The sequence below is a fragment of the Salmo trutta genome, unplaced genomic scaffold (genome assembly GCF_901001165.1).
Source record: "Salmo trutta unplaced genomic scaffold, fSalTru1.1, whole genome shotgun sequence".
Classification (NCBI taxonomy): Eukaryota; Metazoa; Chordata; class Actinopteri; order Salmoniformes; family Salmonidae; genus Salmo; species Salmo trutta.
In genome coordinates, this window is record NW_021822720.1 from 42947 (window position 1) to 61991 (window position 19045).

Consider the following 19045-nt stretch of genomic DNA (forward strand, 5'->3'; position numbering starts at 1 on the left):
GCTATATACAGGGGGTACCGGTACAGAGTCAATGTGGAGACTATATACAGGGTGTTACGGTACAGAGTCAATGTGGAGGCTATATACAGGGTGTTACGGTACAGAGTCAATGTGGAGGTTATATACAGGGGGTACCGGTACAGAGTCAATGTGGAGGCTATATACAGGGGTACCAGTACAGAGTCAATGTGGAGGCTATATACAGGGGTACCGGTACAGAGTCAATGTGGAGGCTATATACAGGGGGTACCGGTACAGAGTCAATGTGGAGGCTATATACAGGGGGTACCGGTACAGAGTCAATGTGGAGACTATATACAGGGGGTACCGGTACAGAGTCAATGTGGAGGCTATATACAGGGGTACCGGTACAGAGTCAATGTGGAGGCTATATACAGGGGTACCGGTACAGAGTCAATGTGGAGGCTATATACAGGGGGTACCGGTACAGAGTCAATGTGGAGGTTATATACAGGGTATTACGGTACAGAGTCAATGTGGAGGCTATATACAGGGGGTACCGGTACAGAGTCAATGTGGAGGCTATATACAGGGGGTACCGGTACAGAGTCAATGTGGAGGTTATATACAGGGGGTACCGGTACAGAGTCAATGTGGAGGCTATATACAGGGGGTACCGGTACAGAGTCAATATGGAGGCTATATACAGGGGGTACCGGTACAGAGTCAATGTGGAGGCTATATACAGGGGGTACCGGTACAGAGTCAATGTGGAGGCTATATACAGGGTATTACGGTACAGCGTCAATGTGGAGGCTATATACAGGGGGTACCGGTACAGAGTCAATGTGGAGGCTATATACAGGGGGGTACCGGTACAGAGTCAATGTGGAGGCTATATACAGGGGGTACCGGTACAGAGTCAATGTGGAGGCTATATACAGGGGTACCGGTACAGAGTCAATGTGGAGGCTATATACAGGGGGGTACCGGTACAGAGTCAATGTGGAGGCTATATACAGGGGGGTACCGGTACAGAGTCAATGTGGAGGCTATATACAGGGGGTACCGGTACAGAGTCAATGTGGAGGCTATATACAGGGGTACCGGTACAGAGTCAATGTGGAGGCTATATACAGGGGGTACCGGTACAGAGTCAATGTGGAGGCTATATACAGGGTATTACGGTACAGAGTCAATGTCGAGGCTATATACAGGGGGTACCGGTACAGAGTCAATGTGGAGGCTATATACAGGGTATCACGGTACAGAGTCAATGTGGAGGCTATATACAGGGTGTTACGGTACAGAGTCAATGTGGAGGCTATATACAGGGTGTTACGGTACAGAGTCAATGTGGAGGCTATATACAGGGGGTACCGGTACAGAGTCAATGTGGAGGCTATATACAGGGGGTACCAGTACAGAGTCAATGTGGAGGCTATATACAGGGGTACCGGTACAGAGTCAATGTGGAGGCTATATACAGGGGGTACCGGTACAGAGTCAATGTGGAGGTTATATACAGGGTATTACGGTACAGAGTCAATGTGGAGGCTATATACAGGGGGTACCGGTACAGAGTCAATGTGGAGGCTATATACAGGGGGTACCGGTACAGAGTCAATGTGGAGGTTATATACAGGGGGTACCGGTACAGAGTCAATGTGGAGGCTATATACAGGGGGTACCGGTACAGAGTCAATGTGGAGGCTATATACAGGGGTACCGGTACAGAGTCAATGTGGAGGTTATATACAGGGTATTACGGTACAGAGTCAATGTGGAGGCTATATACAGGGGGTACCGGTACAGAGTCAATGTGGAGGCTATATACAGGGTATTACGGTACAGAGTCAATGTGGAGGCTATATACAGGGGGGTACCGGTACAGAGTCAATGTGGAGGCTATATACAGGGGGTACCGGTACAGAGTCAATATGGAGGCTATATACAGGGGGTACCGGTACAGAGTCAATGTGGAGGCTATATACAGGGGGTACCGGTACAGAGTCAATGTGGAGGCTATATACAGGGGGTACCGGTACAGAGTCAATGTGGAGGCTATATACAGGGGGTACCGGTACAGAGTCAATGTGGAGGCTATATACAGGGGGTACCGGTACAGAGTCAATGTGGAGGCTATATACAGGGTGGTACCGGTACAGAGTCAATGTGGAGGCTATATACAGGGGGTACCGGTACAGAGTCAATGTGGAGGCTATATACAGGGGTACCGGTACAGAGTCAATGTGGAGGCTATATACAGGGGGGTACCGGTACAGAGTCAATGTGGAGACTATATACAGGGGGTACCGGTACAGAGTCAATGTGGAGGCTATATACAGGGGGTAGCGGTACAGAGTCAATGTGGAGGCTATATACAGGGGGTACCGGTACAGAGTCAATGTGGAGGCTATATACAGGGGGTACCGGTACAGAGTCAATGTGGAGGCTATATACAGGGGGTACCGGTACAGAGTCAATGTGGAGACTATATACAGGGTGTTACGGTACAGAGTCAATGTGGAGGCTATATACAGGGTGTACCGGTACAGAGTCAATGTGGAGGCTATATACATGGGGTACCGGTACAGAGTCAATGTGGAGGCTATATACAGGGGGTACCGGTACAGAGTCAATGTGGAGACTATATACAGGGGGTACCGGCACAGAGTCAATGTGGAGGCTATATACATGGGGTACCGGTACAGAGTCAATGTGGAGGCTATATACAGGGGGTACCGGTACAGAGTCAATGTGGAGGCTATATACAGGGGGTACCGGTACAGAGTCAATGTGGAGGCTAAATACAGGGGGTACCGGTACAGAGTCAATGTGCGGGGGCACCAGTTAGTCGAGGTAATCGAGGTAATATGTACATGTACACTACCGTTCAAAAGTTTGTAGGTAAAGTTATTAAAGTGACTGTGCATAGATAATAACAGAGAGTAGCAGCAGCGTGAAAGAGGGGGTGGAGGCAATGCAAATAGTCTGAGAAGCCATTTGATTAGATGTTCAGGAGTCTTATGGCTTGGTGGGTAGAAGCTGTTTAGAAGCCTCTTGGACCTAGACTTGGCGCTCTGGTACCGCTTGCCGTGCGGTAGCAGAGAGAACAGTCTATGACCAGGGTGGCTGGAGTCTTTGACAATTTTTAGGGTCTTCCTCTGACACCGCCTGGTATAGAGGTCCTGGATGGCAGGAAGCTTGGCACCAGTGATGTACTGGGCCATACACACTACCCTCTCAAACGCATTAAGAAGGAAAGATATTCCACAAATTAACTTTTGACATGGCACACCTGTTAATTGAAATGCATTCCAGGTGACTACCTCATGAAGCTGAATGCCAAGTCTGGGCAAAGCTGTCATCAAGGCAAAGGGTGGCTACTTTGAAGAATATAAAATATAAAAACACTTTTTTGGTTACTACATGATTCCATATGTGTTATTTTATGTCCTCATCAATCTACACACAATACCCAATAATGACAAAGCGAAAACAGGTTTTTAGAAATGTTTGCTAATTTATAAAAAATGTAAAACAGAAATACCTTATTTCATAAGTATTCAGACCCTTTGCTATGAGACTCGAAATTGAGCTCAGGTGCATCCTGTTTCCATTGATCATCCTTGATGTTTCTGCAACTTGATTGGAGACCACCTGTGGTAAATTAAATTGATTGGACATGATTTGGAAAGGCACTCACCTGTCTATATAAGACCCCACAGTTGACAGTCCATGTCAGAGCAGAAACCAAGCCATGAGGTGGAAGGAATTGTCCGTAGAGCTCCGAGACAGGATTGTGTCGAGGCACAGATCTGGGGAAGGGTACCAAAACATTTATGTGGTGTTGAAGGTCCCCAAAAACACAGTGGACTCCATCATTCTTAAATGGAAGAAATTTGGAACCACCAACACTCTTCCTAGAGCTGGCCGCCCGGCCAAACTGAGCAATCTGGGGAGAAGGGCCTTGGTCAGGGAGGTGACCAAGAACCCAATGGTCACTCTGACAGAGCTCTAGAGTTCCTCTGTGGAGATGGGAGAACCTTCCAGAAGAACAACCATCTCTGCAGCAACCCTAACCCGATGGTCACTCTGACAGAGCTCCAGAGTTCCTCTGTGGAGATGGGAGAACCTTCCAGAAGGTCAACCATCTCTGCAGCAACCCTAACCCGATGGTCACTCTGACAGAGCGCCAGAGTTCCTCTGTGGAGATGGGAGAACCTTCCAGAAGAACCACCATCTCTGCAGCAACCCTAACCCGATGGTCTCTCTGACAGAGCTCTAGAGTTCCTCTGTGGAGATGGGAGAACCTTCCAGAAGGACAACCATCTCTGCAGCAACCCTAACCCGATGGTCACTCTGACAGAGCTCCAGAGTTCCTCTGTGAAGATGGGAGAACCTTCCAGAAGGACAACCATCTCTGCAGCAACCCTAACCCGATGGTCCCTCTGACAGAGCTCCAGAGTTCCTCTGTACTGTGCTAATCTAGTTTTTGTAAGAAAAGTGGGGAGAAAATTAAAAGATGAATCTCTCATGTGAAGTTTTATGACTTTACTTACAACATATTTGATAAAATATGTAAAATGTCCGAACTGGGCTTAATGGGTACCACATGAGTTCCAAAGAAGCGCACCTCTTAAATACATTGTAAGTTTTGAACATTAAGGAAATTAATTAAAAACTGACATTCCTTATGTAAAAATGTGATAATATTAATCTCCCTAAAGGTATTAAAATACATGTATCATTACTATTCATAATGGTTAGAACACAATCCTCCCGATGGTCCCTGGTAAACAGGCTCTGATCATGTTTCCTGATGGTCCCTGGTAAACAGGCTCTGATCATGTTTCCTGATGGTCCCTGGTAAACAGGCTCTGATCATGTTTCCTGATGGTCCCTGGTAAACAGGCTCTGATCATGTTTCCTGATGGTCCCTGGTAAACAGGCTCTGATCATGTTTCCTGATGGTCCCTGGTAAACAGGCTCTGATCATGTTTCCTGATGGTCCCTGGTAAACAGGCTCTGATCATGTTTCCTGATGGTCCCTGGTAAACAGGCTCTGATCATGTTTCCTGATGGTCCCTGGTAAACAGGCTCTGATCATGTTTCCTGATGGTCCCTGGTAAACAGGCTCTGATCATGTTTCCTGATGGTCCCTGGTAAACAGGCTCTGATCATGTTTCCTGATGGTCCCTGGTAAACAGGCTCTGATCATGTTTCCTGATGGTCCCTGGTAAACATGCTCTGATCATGTTTCCTGATGGTCCCTGGTAAACAGGCTCTGATCATGCAGAGGAATGGGAAGATCTTCCTCCAAGACATGGTAGATAGGAGAGTAGTGTGCTGCTTCTCCCTCCCAGACACTCATCTCCTGGCCAGTCCCTGGAATCCTGTGTTTCTACTGGACCCCACGCAGCAGTCTCTGCTCATAACAGGTACTGGAACGTCTTGCAAGACAAAAAAGATAAACATTTAATTTCATACTCTGCTTAGATTTATATGGCATGGACCAATTATACTAAATCGACAATTGTGTTGCATGGTTCTGAAGCCTCTGTTCATAAGAGGTACTGGAACAATCAGCAATAGTGGATCTTGAAAGGCATATTTTATTCCAGATTATTTCTGGATTTAGTTTAGTGCTAGGTTGAGGATGACAACTTTTAAGACAACAGGATTCTAATATCCCAGAACTCTTTGCAACAATAGGATCAGTTATGCTATATAGTAATGTTGCTGGTAGATAGTAATGTTGCTGGTAGTTAGTAATGTTGCTGGTGGATAGTAATGTTGTTGGTAGTTAGTAATGTTGCTGGTAGATAGTAATGTTGCTGGTAGATAGTAATGTTGCTGGTAGGTAGTAATGTTGCTGGTAGGTAGTAATGTTGCTGGGAGATAGTAATGTTGCTGGTGGATAGTAATGTTGTTGGTAGATAGTAATGTTGTTGGTAGTTAGTAATGTTGCTGGTAAATAGTAATGTTGCTGGTAGATAGTATTGTTGCTGGTAGTTAGTAATGTTGCTGGTAGTTAGTAATGTTGCTGGTAGATAGTAATGTTGCTTTACCTGGTAAAGAGGAACCAGGCCCAGAGGGGTGGCCAGTCCTCTCCTGGCTGTACCTGGTAAAGAGGAACCAGGCCCAGAGGGGTGGCCAGTCCTCTCCTGGCTGTTCCTGGTAAAGAGGAACCAGGCCCAGAGGGGTGGCCAGTCCTCTCCTGGCTGTACCTGGTAAAGAGGAACCAGGCCCAGAGGGGTGGCCAGTCCTCTCCTGGCTGTACCTGGTAAAGAGGAACCAGGCCCAGAGGGGTGGCCAGTCCTCTCCTGGCTGTACCAGGTAAAGAGGAACCGGGCCCAGAGGGGTGGCCAGTCCTCTTCTGGCTGTACTTTGTGCTGCCTCACTTGTTCGTTGGGCATTTGTTTTGTGACGCGGTTGCGTTCTGTGCAAATGATTGCCTCCGTAAAGTGCTTTGTCCACTCATCTATGCTCTGCTGCGCCTGACTTCCATGCACCAGTAAAGTGCTTTGTCCACTCATCTATGCTCTGCTGCACCTGACTTCCATGCACCAGTAAAGTGCTTTGTCCACTCATCTCTGCTCTCCTGCGCTTGACTTCCATGCACCAGTAAAGTGCTTTGTCCACTCATCTCTGCTCTCCTGCGCCTGACTTCCATGCACCAGTAAAGTGCTTTGTCCACTCATCTCTGCTCTCCTGCGCTTGACTTCCATGCACCAGTAAAGTTCTTTGTCCACTCATCTCTGCTCTCCTGCGCTTGACTTCCATGCACCAGTAAAGTTCTTTGTCCACTCATCTCTGCTCTCCTGCGCTTGACTTCCATGCACCAGTAAAGTTCTTTGTCCACTCATCTCTGCTCTCCTGCGCCTGACTTCCATGCACCAGTAAAGTTCTTTGTCCACTCATCTCTGCTCTCCTGCGCTTGACTTCCATGCACCAGTAAAGTGCTTTGTCCACTTATCTCTGCTCTCCTGCGCTTGACTTCCATGCACCAGTAAAGTGCTTTGTCCACTCATCTCTGCTCTCCTGCGCCTGACTTCCATGCACCAGTAAAGTTCTTTGTCCACTCATCTCTGCTCTCCTGCGCTTGACTTCCATGCACCAGTAAAGTTCTTTGTCCACTCATCTCTGCTCTCCTGCGCTTGACTTCCATGCACCAGTAAAGTGCTTTGTCCACTCATCTCTGCTCTCCTGCGCTTGACTTCCATGCACCAGTAAAGTTCTTTGTCCACTCATCTCTGCTCTCCTGTGCCTGACTTCCATGCACCAGTAAAGTTCATTGTCCACTCATCTCTGCTCTCCTGCGCCTGACTTCCATGCACCAGTAAAGTTCTTTGTCCACTCATCTCTGCTCTCCTGCGCCTGACTTCCATGCACCAGTAAAGTTCTTTGTCCACTCATCTCTGCTCTCCTGCGCTTGACTTCCATGCACCAGTAAAGTGCTTTGTCCACTCATCTCTGCTCTCCTGCGCCTGACTTCCATGCACCAGTAAAGTTCTTTGTCCACTCATCTCTGCTCTCCTGCGCCTGACTTCCATGCACCAGTAAAGTGCTTTGTCCACTCATCTCTGCGCTCCTGCGCCTGACTTCCATGCACCAGTAAAGTGCTTTGTCCACTTATCTCTGCTCTCCTGCGCTTGACTTCCATGCACCAGTAAAGTTCTTTGTCCACTCATCTCTGCTCTCCTGCGCTTGACTTCCATGCACCAGCTACACTCACTATATGACAGAGTTTCACAGCCACAATATGGAGTCAGCAGGAGGGGGTGCATTACTACCTACCAGCAACATTAATAATAATATATTGTATATTAATATATAATATATTGTTTATGGAAAATATCCTTAGTTTACATTTACTGACCTACAGGATATCAACAACAGCTTTAACCATTATATAAAAGAACTGAATTCCGTTTTAATGATGTGATGTTAAGCCATTCCTTTTCAGGCTTTAACTGTTATATAACAGAACTGAATTCCGTTTTAATGATGGGATATTAATTCATTCCTTCTCCCCAGGTGATCAGCGTCCAGGTCGTTGTAATGATGGGATATTAATCCATTCCTTCTCCCCAGGTGATCAGCGTCCCGGTCGTTGTAATGATGTGATATTAATCCATTCCTTCTCCCCAGGTGATCAGCGTCCAGGTCGTTGTAATGATGTGATGTTAATCCATTCCTTCTCCCCAGGTGATCAGCATCCCGGTCGTTGTAATGATGGGATATTAATCCATTCCTTCTCCCCAGGTGATCAGCGTCCAGGTCGTTGTAATGATGGGATATTAATCCATTCCTTCTCCCCAGGTGATCAGCGTCCCGGTCGTTGTAATGATGTGATATTAATCCATTCCTTCTCCCCAGGTGATCAGCGTCCCGGTCGTTGTAATGATGGGATATTAATCCATTCCTTCTCCCCAGGTGATCAGCGTCCAGGTCGTTGTAATGATGTGATGTTAATCCATTCCTTCTCCCCAGGTGATCAGCGTCCAGGTCGTTGTAATGATGGGATATTAATCCATTCCTTCTCCCCAGGTGATCAGCGTCCAGGTCGTTGTAATGATGGGATATTAATCCATTCCTTCTCCCCAGGTGATCAGCGTCCAGGTCGTTGTAATGATGGGATATTAATCCATTCCTTCTCCCCAGGTGATCAGCGTCCCGGTCGTTGTAATGATGGGATATTAATCCATTCCTTCTCCCCAGGTGATCAGCGTCCAGGTCGTTGTAATGATGGGATATTAATCCATTCCTTCTCCCCAGGTGATCAGCGTCCCGGTCGTTGTAATGATGTGATATTAATCCATTCCTTCTCTGCAGGTGATCAGCGTCCAGGTCGTTGTAATGATGTGATGTTAATCCATTCCTTCTCCCCAGGTGATCAGCGTCCCGGTCGTTGTAATGATGTGATGTTAATCCATTCCTTCTCCCCAGGTGATCAGCGTCCCGGTCGTTGTAATGATGGGATATTAATCCATTCCTTCTCCCCAGGTGATCAGCGTCCCGGTCGTTGTAATGATGGGATATTAATCCATTCCTTCTCCCCAGGTGATCAGCGTCCCGGTCATGGAATGATGGGATATTAATCCATTCCTTCTCCACAGGTGATCAGCGTCCCGGTCGTTGTAATGATGGGATATTAATCCATTCCTTCTCCCCAGGTGATCAGCATCCCGGTCGTTGTAATGATGTGATGTTAATCCATTCCTTCTCCGCAGGTGATCAGCGTCCAGGTCGTTGTAATGATGTGATGTTAATCCATTCCTTCTCCCCAGGTGATCAGCGTCCAGGTCGTTGTAATGATGGGATATTAATCCATTCCTTCTCCCCAGGTGATCAGCGTCCCGGTCGTTGTAATGATGGGATATTAATCCATTCCTTCTCCCCAGGTGATCAGCGTCCCGGTCGTTGTAATGATGTGATGTTAATCCATTCCTTCTCCCCAGGTGATCAGCGTCCCGGTCGTTGTAATGATGTGATGTTAATCCATTCCTTCTCCCCAGGTGATCAGCGTCCCGGTCGTTGTAATGATGTGATATTAATCCATTCCTTCTCCACAGGTGATCAGCGTCCCGGTCGTTGTAATGATGTGATGTTAATCCATTCCTTCTCCCCAGGTGATCAGCGTCCCGGTCGTTGTAATGATGGGATATTAATCCATTCCTTCTCCACAGGTGATCAGCGTCCCGGTCGTTGTAATGATGTGATGTTAATCCATTCCTTCTCCCCAGGTGATCAGCGTCCCGGTCGTTGTAATGATGGGATGTTAATCCATTCCTTCTCCCCAGGTGATCAGCGTCCAGGTCGTTGTAATGATGGGATATTAATCCATTCCTTCTCCCCAGGTGATCAGCGTCCAGGTCGTTGTAATGATGTGATATTAATCCATTCCTTCTCCCCAGCTGATCAGCGTCCAGGTCGTTGTAATGATGGGATATTAATCCATTCCTTCTCCCCAGCTGATCAGCGTCCAGGTCGTTGTAATGATGGGATATTAATCCATTCCTTCTCCCCAGGTGATCAGCGTCCAGGTCGTTGTAATGATGGGATATTAATCCATTCCTTCTCCACAGGTGATCAGCGTCCAGGTCGTTGTAATGATGGGATATTAATCCATTCCTTCTCCCCACTTGATCAGCGTCCCGGTCGTTGTAATGATGTGATATTAATCCATTCCTTCTCCCCAGCTGATCAGCGTCCAGGTCGTTGTAATGATGTGATGTTAATCCATTCCTTCTCCCCAGGTGATCAGCGTCCCGGTCGTTGTAATGATGTGATGTTAATCCATTCCTTCTCCCCAGCTGATCAGCGTCCAGGTCGTTGTAATGATGGGATATTAATCCATTCCTTCTCCCCAGGTGATCAGCGTCCAGGTCGTTGTAATGATGGGATATTAATCCATTCCTTCTCCCCAGGTGATCAGCGTCCCGGTCGTTGTAATGATGTGATATTAATCCATTCCTTCTCCCCAGGTGATCAGCGTCCCGGTCGTTGTAATGATGTGATGTTAATCCATTCCTTCTCCACAGGTGATCAGCGTCCCGGTCGTTGTAATGATGTGATGTTAATCCATTCCTTCTCCCCAGGTGATCAGCGTCCCGGTCGTTGTAATGATGGGATATTAATCCATTCCTTCTCCCCAGGTGATCAGCGTCCAGGTCGTTGTAATGATGTGATGTTAATCCATTCCTTCTCCCCAGGTGATCAGCGTCCAGGTCGTAATGATGTGATATTAATCCATTCCTTCTCCCCAGGTGATCAGCGTCCAGGTCGTTGTAATGATGTGATGTTAATCCATTCCTTCTCCCCAGGTGATCAGCGTCCCGGTCGTTGTAATGATGTGATATTAATCCATTCCTTCTCCCCAGGTGATCAGCGTCCAGGTCGTTGTAATGATGTGATATTAATCCATTCCTTCTCCCCAGCTGATCAGCGTCCAGGTCGTTGTAATGATGGGATATTAATCCATTCCTTCTCCCCAGGTGATCAGCGTCCAGGTCGTTGTAATGATGGGATATTAATCCATTCCTTCTCCCCAGGTGATCAGCGTCCCGGTCGTTGTAATGATGGGATATTAATCCATTCCTTCTCCCCAGGTGATCAGCGTCTTGGTCGTTGTAATGATGTGATATTAATCCATTCCTTCTCTCCAGGTGATCAGCGACCCGGTCGTGACAGTGGGGAGGAGTTGGAGGACGGAGGGAGTCGACTCTTTGTGTTCCGTTTCCAAGATGCTGCTGTTGTCAAGCCGTACAGACATGGACATGACGGCAGAGCATCATCACACCAGGGCCAATCAGGGACAGGCGCCTGGAACTTGGAGGAAACATGCAACCTCTATTTCCAACCAAGGTTTGTTTACAGGCTGAGCTCAGCTCTGTTTAAGATCTGATTTATTTAGTTTAGTAGTAGCCCTGAACTAGCTCAGCTCTGTTTAAGAACTGATTTATTTAGTTTAGTAGTAGCCCTGAACTAGCTCAGCTCTGTTTAAGAACTGATTTATTTATTTAGTTTAGTAGTAGCCCTGAACTAGCTCAGCTCTGTTTAAGATCTGATTTATTTATTTAGTTTAGTAGTAGCCCTGAACTAGCTCAGCTCTGTTTAAGAACTGATTTATTTAGTTTAGTTGTAGCCCTGAACTAGCTCAGCTCTGTTTAAGAACTGATTTATTTATTTAGTTTAGTAGTAGCCCTGAACTAGCTCAGCTCTGTTTAAGATCTGATTTATTTAGTTTAGTAGTAGCCCTGAACTAGCTCAGCTCTGTTTAAGAACTGATTTATTTATTTAGTTTAGTAGTAGCCCTGAACTAGCTCAGCTCTGTTTAAGATCTGATTTATTTAGTTTAGTAGTAGCCCTGAACTAGCTCAGCTCTGTTTAAGATCTGATTTATTTAGTTTAGTTTGGTAGTAGCCCTGAACTAGCTCAGCTCTGTTTAAGAACTGATTTATTTAGTTTAGTTTGGTAGTAGTAATTCACCTAGTCAAGAGCTTGATGACTAGTTAACATGTTAGATCAGCTATATTAGCTCTGGAATAGTTCAAATACCTGGAATGGCTGGGGGTCCCAAAGGAGAGGTTGAAAACGTGTTGGCCTAAGCCTTTTGTATTGTGTGTTATAGTCCTGGGGGTATTCTACAGTAGTCTGTTGTATTGTGTGTAATAGTCCTGGGGGTTTTCTACAGTAGTCTGTTGTATTGTGTGTTATAGTCCTGGGGGTTTTCTACAGTAGTCTGTTGTATTGTGTGTTATAGTCCTGGGGGTTTTCTACAGTAGTCTGTTGTATTGTGTGTTATAGTCCTGGGGGTTTTCTACAGTAGTCTGTTGTATTGTGTGTTATAGTGGGGGGTTTCTACAGTAGCCTGTTGCATATAACTGTCCTGGCTGTGTGTCTGTATATTGTGTAATTGGGGGTTTTCCACAGTATTCTGTTGTAAATAATTGTTCTGGCTGTGTGTTTGTCTGTATTGTGTTACAGGATTGAATCTGTGGAGGAGAGAAACAAAGTCATGACTGAGACATGGAACCAGCTCCAAGAGCATGCTGCCTTGGTGCTCTTACAGAACCAACAACACCCTGTTACCATCTTACAGAACCAACAACACCCTGTTACCATCTTACAGAACTGACAACACCCTGTTACCATCTTACAGAACCAACAACACCCTGTTACCATCTTACAGAACCAACAACACCCTGTTACCATCTTACAGAACCAACAACACCCTGTTACCATCTTACAGAACCGACAACAAGCTGTTACCATCTTACAGAACCAACAACACCCTGTTACCATCTTACAGAACCAACAACACCCTGTTACCATCTTACAGCACCAACAACACCCTGTTACCATCTTACAGAACCAACAACACCCTGTTACCATCTTACAGAACTGACAACACCCTGTTACCATCTTACAGAACCAACAACACCCTGTTACCATCTTACAGAACCAACAACACCCTGTTACCATCTTATAGAACTGACAAGCTGTTACCATCTTACAGAACCAGCACAAGCAGGACATTACCACGGCCACATGTCTTACGTCACTACATAGACTGACACATGAAACCTAGAGGATATATTGATTGAATACTAAATCTCCCTCAGCGTAACCTGCGTTCTTCCAGGTTGGCATCTTGACTTTTAGGAAAAGCGGTAAATGAAGGTTTTACATTATTAGGTTTGATGTTAGCATATGTTACAGGCAATAATGTATGGTTTCTTCCATCTGCTTTCTTAGATCCACTGAAGAATGGACCCTGCTTTTAGGGCTTTGAATAAAATGGGAGATTAAGACTAAATTGTAAATACAGTGTCACAACCAAGTGTCTCGCACCAAACAAACGTTTCTTATATTGACAGGGTGTTGTCACGCCCTGGCCATAGAGAGGGTTTTATTCTCTATTTTGGTTAGGCCAGGGTGGGCATTCTGTCATTTTTTCTATGTTTTGTATTTCTTTGTTTTAGCAGGGTATGGTTCTCAATCAGGGACAGCTGTATATCGTTGTCTCTGATTGGGAGCCATACTTAGGCAGCCTGTTTTCCTTTGGGTTTTGTGGGTGGTTAATTTCTTTTTAGAGTTGATGTTCCTGACAGAACTGTTTGGCTGTCGTTCGTGTTCTTGTTTTGTTTAAAGTGTTGTAGTAAATACATGATGAGCACTCAACAGGCTGCGCCTTGGTCTACTCCCTGCAACAGCCGGTACAGGTGTTCTGTCTTAGCCCAAGGTCTACATCCTTCTGAGGTATCATGCCTCTGTATTCTCCAATACGATTATTTATTTATGACCAAACCTAACCCTGTCTTCGCCCCTTATCGAAAGGTAATGCCACAATCTTCTCTGTGTCCAAGGAAAAAAACGGATTTTCACTTTATCCTTCTACTCTTCTCACATTCACTTAGCTATGTAATGTCATCTTTCTCTGACAACCATGTTTCTGTAAAATAATACATTATATTGTGTCCTAAATGGGACCGACCGCCTTGGATCGGTCTTATGTAGCAAAATTTGAAGTGGTGTTTTTTACATTGGATAGAAGTAGAGACTCAGCGCTAGAAAATGGTACCTCATACACTACATTTGAGGAACAATGGGAAAGTAATTCTGCTTTGAAAGTTGATCAACTTGTAAACTCACTTTTGAGAAAATGGCCTTTGAATGTTTTGGTACTTACTGGAGAGCTCTTCTTCGTCTCCACCCATTCAGCATTGTTCACACCCTGTTAAACTTTAGCCCCACCCATCTCTTTAAGGGTTGATCTGAGCGTTCTGTCCTAACAACGGTCAAAATAGAGCAAGGAGAATGTGGCTCGAGGAAAAAAAAGAGGTGTTGAGACCATGGGGTAAAGTAGGAAGAGATCCCTTTGCTCTTGAGAGGAAGACCTATGTTCTACTGATGGACTATACTCTCATTACCCAGAGAGCTTTACTGAAGGACACTACTGCTAGTCAGGTGATAACTCACCATTGTCATTCTTTGCTCGTCATGGGGTCGCAGAGGTAGTCCGTACGCACAACGCCTCACTGTTCAGCTTTCAGTGATTTTTGCTAAACTGTACGGTTTCAAGCATGTCACATCCAGCCCACTGTACCCACAGTCTAATGGGTTAGTCGAGAACAGTGTCAAAACAGTGAAACTACTGGTTAAGAAAGCTCTCGACTCAAAGACAGATCCATATCTAGCTTTGTTAAACTACAGGGCTACTAAGTGTGAGCAAACGGACAGTCAAAAGAGTGACATTACAGGTCAGACAACATCAAGCCCAGACCCACCAGGGCAGGCTGTTGTAATGAGACGGTCAGGTAGAGAAGCCCAGACCCACCAAGGCAGCCTGTTGTAATGAGACGGTCAGGTAGAGAAGCCCAGACCCACCAGGGCAGCCTGTTGTAATGAGACGGTCAGGTAGAGAAGCCCAGACCCACCAGGGCAGGCTGTTGTAATGAGACGGTCAGGTAGAGAAGCCCAGACCCACCAGGGCAGCCTGTTGTAATGAGACGGTCAGGTAGAGAAGCCCAGACCCACCAGGGCAGCCTGTTGTAATGAGACGGTCAGGTAGAGAAGCCCAGACCCACCAGGGCAGCCTGTTGTAATGAGACGGTCAGGTAGAGAAGCCCAGACCCACCAGGGCAGGCTGTTGTAATGAGACGGTCAGGTAGAGAAGCCCAGACCCACCAGGGCAGCCTGTTGTAATGAGACGGTCAGGTAGAGAAGCCCAGACCCACCAGGGCAGGCTGTTGTAATGAGACGGTCAGGTAGAGAAGCCCAGACCCACCAGGGCAGGCTGTTGTAATGAGACGGTCAGGTAGAGAAGTAAAAGCACCTCAGAGGCTGATTGAGGAAGTAGAAATGTGTTTCTGAAATGCAGTGTTCACTATGCAAATAATTGTAACTAGGATTTATAGAGAATTGTTATTGTTTTATGTTATAAGGGAAAAGGCCTATCCTGATAACAGGATGATGTGGCATAGTGTATCGGAGGTCACGTGACCACTTAGGGGACGCGCAGCCCGCGCACAGCAGCTGGAGAGCGGGAGATTCGGAGGTCACGTGACCACTTAGGGGACACGCAGCCCGCGCACAGCAGCTGAGCGGGAGATTCCAGCTCAAAGCACTATACCTGGACGGCTGTAACGGCTGTAACGGCTGTCTGAACGCCTCTCTATGGCCAGGGCGTTACAACGGCTCCGGTTACCTTGGATAAAAAAAGGACTTGTGTTTTAAAGAACAGTTGTTTTCTGTATTATTTCTTAGACAAGAAGATACAACAGAGATCCAGAGGAAACTAGAATTGCTCGTATATAGATGCCTTGTTCAAAACAACCACAAGGTTTATATGCTACACATACACGTAATTTACTGTCCAGCAAATGGTCACAGCTGGTTTTGAGCCGTGGCCATTAACCACGGCTCAAAACCAGCTCAGAATCAGTTACCCATTCTAACTTCAAAACCAGCTCAGAATCAGTTACCCATTCTAACTTCAGAACCAGTTACCCATTCTAACTTCAAAACCAGCTCAGAACCACTTACCCATTCTAATTAACTGGTAGCGGTAAAGGGCCTGGGCTAAACTAATACAAATGTTCAGACTTTTTAACTCTGTATTGTTGGGAAAGGGCTCGTAAGTAAGCATTTCATGGTAAAGTCTACACCTGTTGTATTCGGCGCATGTGACCAGGGGCGAAAATCTGATATCAACTTTGGAGGGGACAATTACATTACATTTTCTCAAGAGCAATTCCTGAGGGGGACACCAAAAGTAGTGCTGTAACACATAGCCTACATTGTAATATGGTAAATGTATATTGAGGAACCAAAGAAATAAGGTGTTTGCCGTACTCCTAACTACCGGTACCCAAAACTACACAACTAATCACAACAGCAATACCATTGCCTTTAACAAATCTTAGTTCAGTCACCAGTTTAAGTTGAGAGTGGGGGTATCCATGGCATTTTCCAATTATGTTCCTATTTTACAAGTAAAACAAATTGAGAACCTTTCATAATGTTGCCAAACAAAGACTCAACAAACTTACCTGAGACTCCCTGTCTCTGCGAGTCTGTCCCTGCATATCTGTCCCCAACTCTGCTGTCTGTGTGTCATCTGTTGCCTGCTCTGCCTAATGACATCATTGTGAAACATTTCCATTAGAATTTCATTTCTTTCTTATGAACATTTTATCAACTAGTCTTTGAGATAGGGTTCTTACTTTGCGTTTTGGTGTACTGAAAAATACTCTGATGTCCGTCTTTTATTTTTCTGCCATTTTTCTATCTGGCTGGCTGGCTGGCTACACACACACACAGTGTGTAGGTTATTTACAGTAGGAGATGGGCTTCTATCATATCTTTTATCATTCTATTTGGGCTTCGATCTAAAAGGTAGCTAGCAAATGTGAAACGGATTAAAATGACAAGAGTTGACAGCTGTATGAGTTCACCATTTACACAACATATGCTGCAACCTTTTGTAATTTTAATAGTTTGTTTCATATTGGCTGGCTTCCAACAATAGCTGAAAAAGCTAGCGAGCACCAATTCCGTTTCAGTGGTGTTTGCTATAATCTTTGCTACCCGGGTTAAATAAAGGTGAACTAAAATAAATAAATAAATAAATAAATGTTCCCTTGCGACAATTTAGCTTTTGCAACGAGACCATTAAATATATTTAAGACAATGGTAGAAGAGAGTGTAGTTCTGTTCAGTTTGGACTTCAGTTTATCGCTAACCTTATCGCAGGGATTTTGAAGCACTAACTTGCATCATCTGCATGCTGATCTTGGAATAAATTGACGATAGCAAAGATTCCATCTTTGACGAGGCCACATAAATGGAATAGGTACTAGCTAGCTTAATAGTTAATATTTGCGCGCTAGCTCTGCATATTCAGCTAGTGTGTGTGCGCGATTGACTGGATTAACCTCACGTCGGTTACATGCATTGAGTGCCTTTCAGACAGTAGATACGACCCCTCTGTTACCTTGCCAACTAAGGAACTGGCAGTGGATCAAAACATTGAGGCAAAGGGTGGGGGGGGGTCGCAATCTTTTGAAACTTAACGCGCTATTAAGTGTCTATAATCAGCACAATTGCTTTCATTGCGTATTATTAATATTATTTAAATTACATAGTTGTGTTTCAGTGATATATTGGGGGGGACAAATCATATTTTTCCTCCCGGGATTTCCGCCCCTGCATGTGACGAATACAATTCGATTTAATTGGAACTAATGAAACATCTGTGGTACTGCAGTAGAATAAGTCAACATTCCTTTGATAAAAAAAGTATTGCTTGTGAATGTGCTTTAATGTCTTCACCACGGTAGTGTATTTATTGCCTATTGGTGCAAACAAAATCATATTTTTGAAGTAAATCGTTATACAATAAAACACTGCCGTTATCATCCATTAAATGTTGATTAGACCAGATCTTTCATGCACATTGCTAGATATTTGACTCAAAGTATTTCTGGCATGTTCCACAGGCTCTGACTGTATGCTCTATATCAGCATTCATCTTGGGCCAGAATAACACTGCTTCTGCACGTAATTTGGATTTTTCAATCCCTAGATGGCCCTCATGTACAGTGGCAAGAAAAAGTATGTGAACCCCTAGGTTAATGATTTCTACAAAAGATAATTGGAGTCAGCTAACCTTGAGTCCAATCATTGGGACTAGATTGGAGATGTTGGTTGGAGCTGCCTTGCCCTATAAAAAACTCACAAAATTTGAGTTTGCTGTTCACAAGAAGCATTGCCTGATGTGAACCATGCCTCAAACAAAATAGATCTCAGAAGACAAGATTAAGAATTGTTGACTTGCATAAAGCTGGAAAGGGTTACAAAAGTATCTCTAAAAGCCTTGATGTTCATCAGTCCACGGTAAGACAAATTGTCTATAAATGGAGAAAGTTCAGCACTGTTGCTACTCTCCCTAGGAGTGGCCATCCTGCAAAGATGACTGCAAGAGCACAGGGCAGAATGCTCAATGAGGTTAAGAAGAATCCTAGAGTGTCAGCTAAAGACTTACAGAAATCTCTGGAACGTTCTAACATCTCTGTTGACGAGTCTACGATACGTAAAACACTAAACAAGAATGGTGTTCACGGGAGGACATCACTGCTGTCAAAAAAAAAATGTTTCTGCACATCTGAAGTTCGCACAAGAACATCTGGATGTTCCACAGGCTAAATATTCTGTAGACAGATGAAACTAAAGTTGAGTTGTTTGGAAGGAAGGAACACAACACTATGTGTGGAGAAAAAAAGGCACAGCACACCAACATCAAAACCTCATCCCAACTGTAAAGTATGGTGGAGGGAGCGTCATGGCTTGGGGCTGCTTTGCTGCCTCAGGGCCTGGACAGCTGGCTATCATTGACGGAAAAATGAATTCCCAAGTTGATCAAGACATTTTGCAGGAGAATGTTAGGCTCTCTGTCCGCCAATTGAAGCTCAACAGAAGTTGGGTGATGCAACAGGACAACGACCCAAAACACAGAAGTAAATCAACAACAGAATGGCTTCAACAGAAGAAAATACGCCTTCTGGAGTGGCCC

The 19045-nt window shown here is 45.2% G+C and overlaps 1 protein-coding gene across 3 annotated transcripts in view; it reads left to right on the forward strand.

The window, feature by feature from the left end:
- The window catches only part of wdr93 (WD repeat domain 93), a 40573-nt gene extending 27897 nt beyond the window's left edge, over nucleotides 1–12676 (forward strand). For all 3 annotated transcript variants that reach the window (XM_029744996.1, XM_029744998.1, XM_029744999.1), the window contains exons 13-15: nucleotides 5249–5405; nucleotides 11136–11334; nucleotides 12457–12676. In XM_029744996.1, the coding sequence (XP_029600856.1) occupies nucleotides 5249–5405; nucleotides 11136–11334; nucleotides 12457–12607 (507 nt within the window). In that variant the 3' untranslated portion in view covers nucleotides 12608–12676. The remainder of the gene's footprint in view (nucleotides 1–5248; nucleotides 5406–11135; nucleotides 11335–12456) is intronic.
- Nucleotides 12677–19045: the final 6369 nt, after the last annotated feature.